Source organism: Meleagris gallopavo, chromosome 5, assembly GCF_000146605.3.
Source record: "Meleagris gallopavo isolate NT-WF06-2002-E0010 breed Aviagen turkey brand Nicholas breeding stock chromosome 5, Turkey_5.1, whole genome shotgun sequence".
NCBI classification, from domain to species: Eukaryota; Metazoa; Chordata; class Aves; order Galliformes; family Phasianidae; genus Meleagris; species Meleagris gallopavo.
Window position 1 is genome coordinate 24,966,084 of NC_015015.2, and position 9,331 is coordinate 24,975,414.

Here is a 9,331-nt window from a genome sequence, read left to right on the forward strand (position 1 = left end):
TTATGTTGGTTCAACAATTTTAGTATAACCAAATCTGCTAGATGCAAGTAGACTTCTAACTTGACTTTGTTAAAAAACAAACAAACAAACACTCAGCTTCTTGTAAGCTGTCCTTCTCATCTCCTAGCAACCAGTCCCACATTAGCTCTACTGAGCACTTGATGTCATCATTCTTATTTTGGATGAGTTGTAATGATTGTCAAATGTCAAGACCATTCCAGTGAAGAAAAGTTAATAAACATCACCCTGTAATAAAAGATTTTTTATAAAAAATGACTTTAGCTCTATACTAGCATTAGTCTTTTTCCTTTTTTTTTCCTTTTTTTTTTTTAAATTAAAGACTAGGTAAAGCCACAACATCAATAAGTTGAGCAATGTTTTGAACATATATGCTATTGTTTGTTGTAGCTTGCATAAGCACAACTCAGAAAATACGTTTAGTATTTTCACAAAGTGCTGTAAATTGACAGAGTAGCAGCAGAGAGATTATACCGTTTTAACAACATAAAATCTAAGCATAAAAATAAAATAGAAATAATTTCTTTACCAGTTCTCAAGAAACTTATCGGTGTCTGGCTTTGACTCCAATGTCAGACGCTTCTCAAGTTCAAAGCTGTGAATTGAACGCAGCTTTCGAACCAGTGGGACATCTCTGTCCAGCTGGGTGGTCTCTGAGCGGACACGAACTGGAGAACCTAGACTTGGTGCATTAAGCATTCCATTCACAGGTCCCTGGCTGTTTTCCTCTTCTGTGGCAGCCTGCACAAAAAGTAAAAGTAAAAATATAACACACTAGGAATGGCAAAATAGAGGAAGACACAGAATTGTATAGTGAATACCATCCAGGATTTTATCCATTGATAAGCCAATTTGTATTTGGAATGTTCCTTAAGCTCACACCACATTTAAGATAGTTTAGACATGCTCTTCAGCGTGCACCCACAACATCCAAAAAAGGTTTAGTAGTGTACCAGTAGTAATGCAATAGCTTTGGGCAGGTCTAAAAACAAGAGTCTAAACAAAAATAAAACAAAAAAGTAATATACTTAAATTTATATTTATTTTTCACACCCATCTCTAAAATTTTCCTCAAAAGTAGTTTGAAATCAGTCACTTAGAAGCATCTTCAGACTGCTTCAGAGCTAGCAGCTCTTATTACAGAAAAGTTAGTTTCCAAGCTGTCCTTATGATCCTCAACCTAGAACTTTATCTTAGCTCAACTGCATTCCATCTGGTATACTAGCTGGACACAACTTGAAGCTTGAGAATCATGATTATCCTTAATTTCAACAGGTGCAACTAACAAAAATTGCATTTGTTTAAATCAGAGCAATTGGCTTTCCTCTTTGGTAAAAATAAATAATAATAAAAACAAAAACAACAACAACAAAAAAATTAAGCAACTCTGAAAAAAGGCACCATGTCTTATGGCCTACCACAACACATTTTTTCTAGAAACAAGCCTGAAAACTAGACATCTCTCTATCTAAAGAATATTTCAGTAACACATGCCTATTGAGTTGTTTAAAACATTTCTGTTCAAAAACTGTATCAAGAAAAAGAGCTACATTTTCTGAATATGAAGTCTAGTGATTTTGTCTGAAAATATGAAATGCTGTGATTGTGAACAAGGGAAACAGAAACCACTTCTGAGAGACTACATGTCAAACTTAAGAAACTTTCTCTCCAAAAGATTAACCCTTTAATCTCTCTGCATCAGTAGAAAGGTATCATATCTTACCCAAAAAACCCCACCACATGAACTAAAAGGATACTACCAATCATGCTTAATGTTAATTTGTCACTTGAAAAATAATAAATAATACTAAAACATTTTTTGTATTTTCTGTATCTAAACTCTTCTCATGCAAAATACAAAAAATCTGCTTTGGCTTCACACACTGAGCAAGAATTGAAATGATGTCTGAAGAATGTGAATATGATGATCACATTAAGAAATGATACCAATGACATTACAAACTACGTCACTCTCATAGCAAACTACGTTCTCAGAATAAGCTTGAAAGAGCCTCAGGTTTAAAATTATCAGTTTAAAATTATTCATCATGAAGACCAGAAAAGCCCAAAAGCTTGTCTACTTTTTCTAGTACGCAGATTGGTCTAATAAAAAGTGTAAACTCTACCATGAAATCTTGTTTACTTAGATCACTCTGAGTAATTCATACAAGCATGACTGTATTATTAATGATATTCTACTGCGTACCATGAGGACAGGAAGTTGTTTGTAAATCTTCACAATACAAATTTGTAAATACCTTACAAATCCCTAGTTTTACTTTGTTTCTGTTTGCATCCATTTCTTCCCAAACGTCTTTTTCCTGAGAACGCTGATGCCCAGGGGACCCAGGCAGCTTCTCTGGTGAGACACCAACTGGAATACCATTCTCTCCATCACTGAGCTGTTCGTCAGGAAATACTTCATCTGTGTTTTCTCGCAGCAAATCTCCTGGGATAGGAGTGGCATTGGCAATTCTACAAAAGTAGAAAAATATTGGAAAAGTCAAAAAACTTAATTATGTGAAAAACACTTAAAAGCTGCTGCTTGAAAATTTTCAAAGTAATTTTTGAAGAAAAATTGATAGAGATCGTATCTACTACAGAGCGCTGGATAAATACTATTTTCTTCCATCACTGGATGAAAATCCTCTATAAATACTGTTCAGTTTGAAAAATGTTTGGCTTTTTTTTTTCCAAATGGAATTCAACTGTTGCTTAGTATCTGCATATAACAATTCATAGTAACTGGAATAACATTCTCCTCTTGGTACTTCTGGAATAGAAATGGACTATAAAGTCCTTCATATTGGTTGCACTCCTGAAATTAACAAGGACCATCAATTGATCCAAATAAACCAGGATGTTCTGACAGAATAGTAATGTCTTACTTTCTATACTGTACAGAAATATACTGAACAAATGGTAGCATGTAAAATATGGTAAACCAGAATTATCACCTTGGAAAGTACAGTACCTGACTTCAATGACGAGTCCTAATGGAAGACGAACATTAATAGGTACCATTTACTATATTCTAATCTTTTTACTTCTTTCTTCCAGTATCTATTTTAATTAATATGAGAGCTATGTTTGGACTGATAGTTCGAAAACAGTTTGACAAATTTGACTGTTCAAAGAATAATGAAGATAACAGTAAAGTCTGAATATATCTTACATATCACATAATTCACGTGTATGAAATTAAAAAACTCCCTCTCAAACTAGTATCATTTTAACTATAGCCCAGTCAGTAGTTACTCTGTAGGTTCTAATGATTTTATTCAAACGTTGTAGTTTTTTGTGGATTTTTTTAAGTGTGTGTTTAAAAAACCATACCTGCTACGATCCATGTGTTTGTTTATTTAGCTAGAATAACTTTATTTAACACAGCATAAAGATAAGGCAATGTCAGCTTTTTACTAAAAAAGCTATCGATATAACTTTTGTCTCTTCTCAGATTCAGTAATTGTTTCCATTCCATCAGAATTAATTTCAGTGATCATACACAATGTGCATACATACCCAATTGCAGCTGGAGTAAGACGAGTGTGTAACTGAGGTGTGGTTGAAGTTGTCGTCGTCGTCAGAGAACCATCAGTTCCACTTTTCTCCCAGTCAAAAGGATCACTTTCAATAACCCCAAAGGTTTTCATGCTGTTATCAAATACAGACATGAGAAGCTAAAAAATGAAGGAAAAAGATCATTAGCTTCGTTTTTGTCACAGAGATCAAACAACTTAGAAATATCATCCAAAAATAATTCAGCATATTCCTTCATGATTCTGAGTGACAATTTTCCAGGAATATATATTTATCATTTATCATTTTTGCAATGTTTCAAATGTAAGATACACAAACTTCTGTTTTACATTAAAAACAAATAAGCAAGAAAAGACAACCAAATCTTCCCCGTGTTTCTAGATGATAAGAGAGGCAAAAAAGGTAGAAATGTACACATAGGCACGACTAAGTTGCTGCAGAATAGGAGCCACAGCTTTCCAAGAGAGAAGGATGAAAGAACATATTCAACAATCATTAATCATTAATCATTAAATGCTACGGAATTAATCAGGAGTGCATAGGAAGAATACCAATTCACTAATTTATATACTTCTTTTATTTAATACCATGCATCATTTATATTATCCAGTGCTGACATCCATACTACACAAAAGCCACATGAGGAAGCTTTCCTCTCTGATTTTATGCTATGAAAATTAATCTAGGCCAATTTGTGTCCATGGGAAAGAAATTACATCTGCTTTCCTCTTGCTTTGGAAAACTTTTGTCTCATTCCAGTAACTGGTGGGAAGGCTGCGACTGTATCACATCATCTCTTGCTTTTGACAAATTATACTTTTTTCCTAAAAGCTAAATCTCTTGTTTTCATTCTTTCTTCTGATCAAGGTTGCTGGAAATTTCTCTGCCTCTTTTAAAAACACCTACTTTTTCTAACTTAAAATGGATGGGAAGTTTGGATCATTTTTCTTGCACAAAATGCATTCATTTTATCTTTACTCTTAAGAGCTCTCAAAAATGCTATCTATCTCTGTCAATCCAAAACCCTACTGAACTGCAAAAAGCCACAATTCATTCTGTCCCGTTCACACTCCCCTTTATTTGATTTTTCCTGTACCTTCATCACTTTCTCTCAAATTACTTTAGACATCATTCTCCTTTAAATCTTTTCTATAATTTCTGCTATAATGCAAAAACAAATGCCGTTTTCAACATGCTAGCATAAAACAGTTATATTTTTGAGTTTAATTTTTTGTTAAAATATGGGTCAACAGTGAGTGACTAAAAGTACACCACTTTATCACCAATCTGAAGCTGCCTATCTCAGCAAGCAATACTCTCTTCAACAAAGAAAAATGACTATTTAGTTTTCTAGTGATCTCTGTAGGCAATACTTCAGTGCAGGGGGAAAAAAAAGAAGCATGGATTCATTTCATGATCCAGCTGTAAGTATCAAGGGTGCTGAGTTCAAGATTTCTGAAAATTGCCTGAGTGATTATTACTATAAAACAATCTCATCAATTTAACTTAAAGAGCACTCAGTGGAGCCTAGAATATGAGCATAGCATCCAAACCTAAGAGATTGCCTCTCCACAGCCCACTAGTGCCTGACCAACAGCCTGATGTAATCATTCTACTCCAATCACTTGAACTTGAACGATCAGCCACCACATTATCCATTGTCTAGATATATGCTGGACAGTTTGTCCAGAAGGATACTGTGAGAAACAGAAAGCTTAGTTGAAATCCACAACTGGCTTCCTACAACTAATGCTGGTAATATTCTCATAAATGTTGGTAATCTTGTCATAAAAGATTAAGTTGGTTAAGCAGGACTTTTCCCTCATGAATTTATGTCGTCTATAACCAATGATTGCATTGTCTTTCAGATATTTTTCCAATAACTCCCAGAATAATCTTCTCTATAAGTCTGTAAGTGAGACTGCCACACTCAAGACCAGACAATGAAATCAAAGGAAATTGAAGATGCAACTGCATAAAATTTCTGCTATTTAAAACCAGAGATTCCAAAAATTAAAAATGTTTACCTGGTAATCAGGTTTTGTAAAGTAATCTAAATTACAAATGTGATCCAGAAAGATGTTGAATTCTTGAGGAAGGTGTTTCAACATAAGTCTGTGCTCATACCTCTCTTTAATGGATCCCACTTGCTCCTAGGAACAAATAATACAAAAAATGTTAGCATATCTTTGTTCTCTGCTACATACCCACACTGCCATCTCACAGTCATTCAAAACAAAACTAACCAGAAAGACAGGTGTGTTACACTGATTAGTACTGAGGAAGGCAGTTCTCAATCAGATAGCAAGAGACTGCCATCAGTACATACGCAAAAATAATATACTAACTTCAAATTTAATATAAAAAGCTGTTCACTTCTGTGCTTGAATGCTGCCTGATATCATTAGAAATTTCAACCCTTCTGAAGAGCCTGCTTTAAAGATTAAAATATCTTGTATCATCTGAAGTCCAATCAATTTCTGATGATTATTTGGTCACTGCAATACATCATAGAAGATCTTGCTTAGTACAGATGAGCATATCAAAACCAAAAGAAGCTACCTATAGCACACTATCATCTACTAGCACATGAACTACAGGAGTAACCTAGTTTCAATATAAATTCAAGAGAAATTGAAAGAAGTAATAGTAATGGGCTAATTAAATACCATTTTTCTTGGAATATTTCACCTAAGATATGTGCCAAAAGAGTACTGCATGTTAATTGATTAATTTTTGTTCATCAGCACATAAGAAATGCCCACTTCACAAATAATCAAAATAGATAAATAATGCTCAGTGTCCAAAAGGTGAAATAAAAAAAAATACCCAAGTGAGAACAAGAGCACAAATTCAGTGGTATGTATACACTTACTTTTGTTTTTTGGAAATATTTTCAAACTAGAAGTAACAATAAACTCTCCCACTAAATCAGTTCATAAGGCTTGGTTGTAATTTATCTCATGATATTAGGAAAAAGAATACTAGAAAATACTCGAAAGAATAATGTATAAAATAACAAAGCAGTGATTCTTTGTGGAATCTTTATCATGGCATCTGCTTGCAATTCAGAACTAATTTTACTCATGCTCTTTGGTTCCACTTCGAGGTTTACCTTATCTTTTATTTTTCTCCAAGGTAGTTGCCCAACCACAAACTCCACCAACATGTAAAAGAGGGACCAGAGATCATCATGTCGACCCATTTCCTATGAGAAAGAATTACTCTAATGCATCTTACAAAAACATGTAAGACAAAAGAGAAGATAGACTCTTCACTGTTAGATTTACATTACTACACATAAAAATCATATAATAAACATTGCAAATAAGTTGTTAAAATAGATGTTTAATTATAGTTAGGAACAGACAATTGTATTTCCATAAAAGATACAGATAAAAGTTGAAGCATGTTAATATTACATAGTATCTACACTAGAAGAGCTTTTACACTAGAAGAGCTGTTTAAATTGTAAGAAAACATGCTAGAGATTATGTACTCTATAGAACTCAGTTCTATAAAATTTGCAATACAACTGACCAAAGATAATCATTAATCACTTATTTTTACAGAAACCTTTTTTACTCTCAATTACTGTAAATTACATCATCTTTTCCCCAAATTTAGATGTATATAATTCTACAAGACAAATCTACCTACATCAAGATACAAAACAAAATCAATAGCAAGTGCATTTCTGCTTTCAGCTACTTCAGATGGATATAATACAGTTTCAGATACTCACTCTGTTTCTATGAGCATTGATTGATGCATATCGTACTGTTCCCCGAAAACCAGCAACAGCTCGTGGCTATTGAAGAATAACAATAAAAAAGATTCCATCAGAAAGAAGCCCTCTGAACAGTTAAATATGTACCCATCAAGTGAGTGTGGAGCCACAACAAATATCAAATATCACTGATTTATTTCAATTTGCTGTGTTATCTGCAAGTTATCAGTGGAAACCTACATAGGCATCAGAAAGCAACACATCATAGTTTCTTAAATCATACATTTGTGCCAGTTTTTGTTCTCCAGAATCATCATGTCCTGTTTAACTCATGCATACAAAAAAAAAAATAATAATAAAAATCTGTGAATGACAGAAATATTTCTTTTTCTCCTCCAATAATGAAATATCTCCTGGTATTAACTAGTAGAAGTCTGAGTCTCAAAATTTTGACCGGACCTAAAACATAACAATTACTTCCAGTTTGCTCAAATGCACCAATATATACATGGCACAAGTAGGTACTTATCAAAACATACACGCAACATTCTACCAAATCATTTGCTGAATCAGCAAACCACTAAATTTTGAGAAATTCCAAAGGAAAGTACAGCCACGTGTTCATGTCCCAGCCACAGCATGGAAAGATGAGGCTGAACAATAAACAACAAGGGTTTCACAACTGGCACTAATTAAAAATAGTTATTTCTTTCCTACTTTCCAAATATCAGCTTTTCTTCCCTCACACTGTAGGTCTTACACAACTACAAAGTCAACTGCTGTTTTATAACTACAGAATCTATTTTGCCAGCCTTCCCTCCTTCATGTAAAACGTTACAAAAAGAATTATATAAATGATAATAATGTATATTTAACAATTTAAAAATTACAAAGTTGTGTTATTACTTTGCCTAAGCCAGATATGCAATCCATTCTACCCCTCTTGATCAATCATTCTGTATACACTAAAGAGAACTGCTGGAACTGCAAAGTTTGCTTTCCTTTGTACTCTTCCCAATCAATTATTCTTTTTGTCTCTTACAACACTGAATGTGAGAAACTTGAGATCTATGACAATTCCTAAGATAATACAAAATTCTGCACAATACATTGAAAAATCTTGATATACACACAAAGATAATCACAATACAAAATCATTGCCCTATTAATAAAATACCAGTAATACTGAGAACTATCATTTAAGTATATCAGGAGCTGCCATCATTGTCAGTAACCCTATCAATTAAACTCTGCATAATCCTGCAGCAAGGTGTTCTAAAGTGATTTAATAGCTCATGTAATCAATGTCTGTTACAGAGATACAATGAGAAATGAATTAGTGTTAAAGTGGAAAGTATTTTCTAGGACATTTTTAATATGACCAGGATCTCAGACAATACTCTACATTTAGATCATCTTAGATCCCTCACATTCTCATAAAGGTTGAATAATGCTCAGAACATATTTTCTGTTTAGGAGGGCAGACAATTGAGTTACTGTCTTCAATCATCACATTCACTCTGAACATTACCCAGAAACAAAGCACAACACTAGCTGCAGAAACTCACACAGTAATAAACAGAATAGCTCTAAGTGTTTTGTAGTACTGCCAAATTTCAGAAGAAAATAAAGTCCTTTATTAAAAAAAAATATTTCTCCTTCCCAATACTGCTGAGGACCAGAAATTATCCAAATGAGAACAATACAGCATCATTCCCAAGTCAATCAGAATACATTTCCAAAATGTTTGATCAACAGCATGTCTTCAGAAGGGCACTGAGAATACAACTTTAGAACACCATAAATTCAGTAAACAAGAGAATTAAAATTTCAGAAGATTAAACCATACACATACTGTTTTCAACTTATGGCATGAATGTTAAAAAGAAAGGACTATATATTCACTTTTACCAAGCTAATTCTATCATTCTTCTAAGAATAATGAAAAATATGAAAACAAGGATGGAGTGAGGCTTTTATTCTTAGAATATCAAGTAGACAAATAAGTTGTTACCAAGTAGAAAAAAAACGGCTGCTTGATAA

The 9,331-nt window shown here is 33.4% G+C and overlaps 1 protein-coding gene across 4 annotated transcripts in view; it reads right to left on the reverse strand.

The window, feature by feature from the left end:
• Window positions 1–9,331, reverse strand: part of TTBK2 (tau tubulin kinase 2) — a 68,354-nt gene that overhangs the window by 25,434 nt on the left and 33,589 nt on the right. For all 4 annotated transcript variants that reach the window (XM_003206478.4, XM_031553547.1, XM_031553546.1 and 1 more), the window contains exons 7-12: window positions 7,304–7,369; window positions 6,674–6,766; window positions 5,586–5,711; window positions 3,541–3,698; window positions 2,277–2,493; window positions 548–759 (exon numbers count right to left, since the gene is read on the reverse strand). In XM_003206478.4, coding sequence (XP_003206526.1) covers window positions 548–759; window positions 2,277–2,493; window positions 3,541–3,698; window positions 5,586–5,711; window positions 6,674–6,766; window positions 7,304–7,369 — 872 coding nt within the window. The remainder of the gene's footprint in view (window positions 1–547; window positions 760–2,276; window positions 2,494–3,540; window positions 3,699–5,585; window positions 5,712–6,673; window positions 6,767–7,303; window positions 7,370–9,331) is intronic.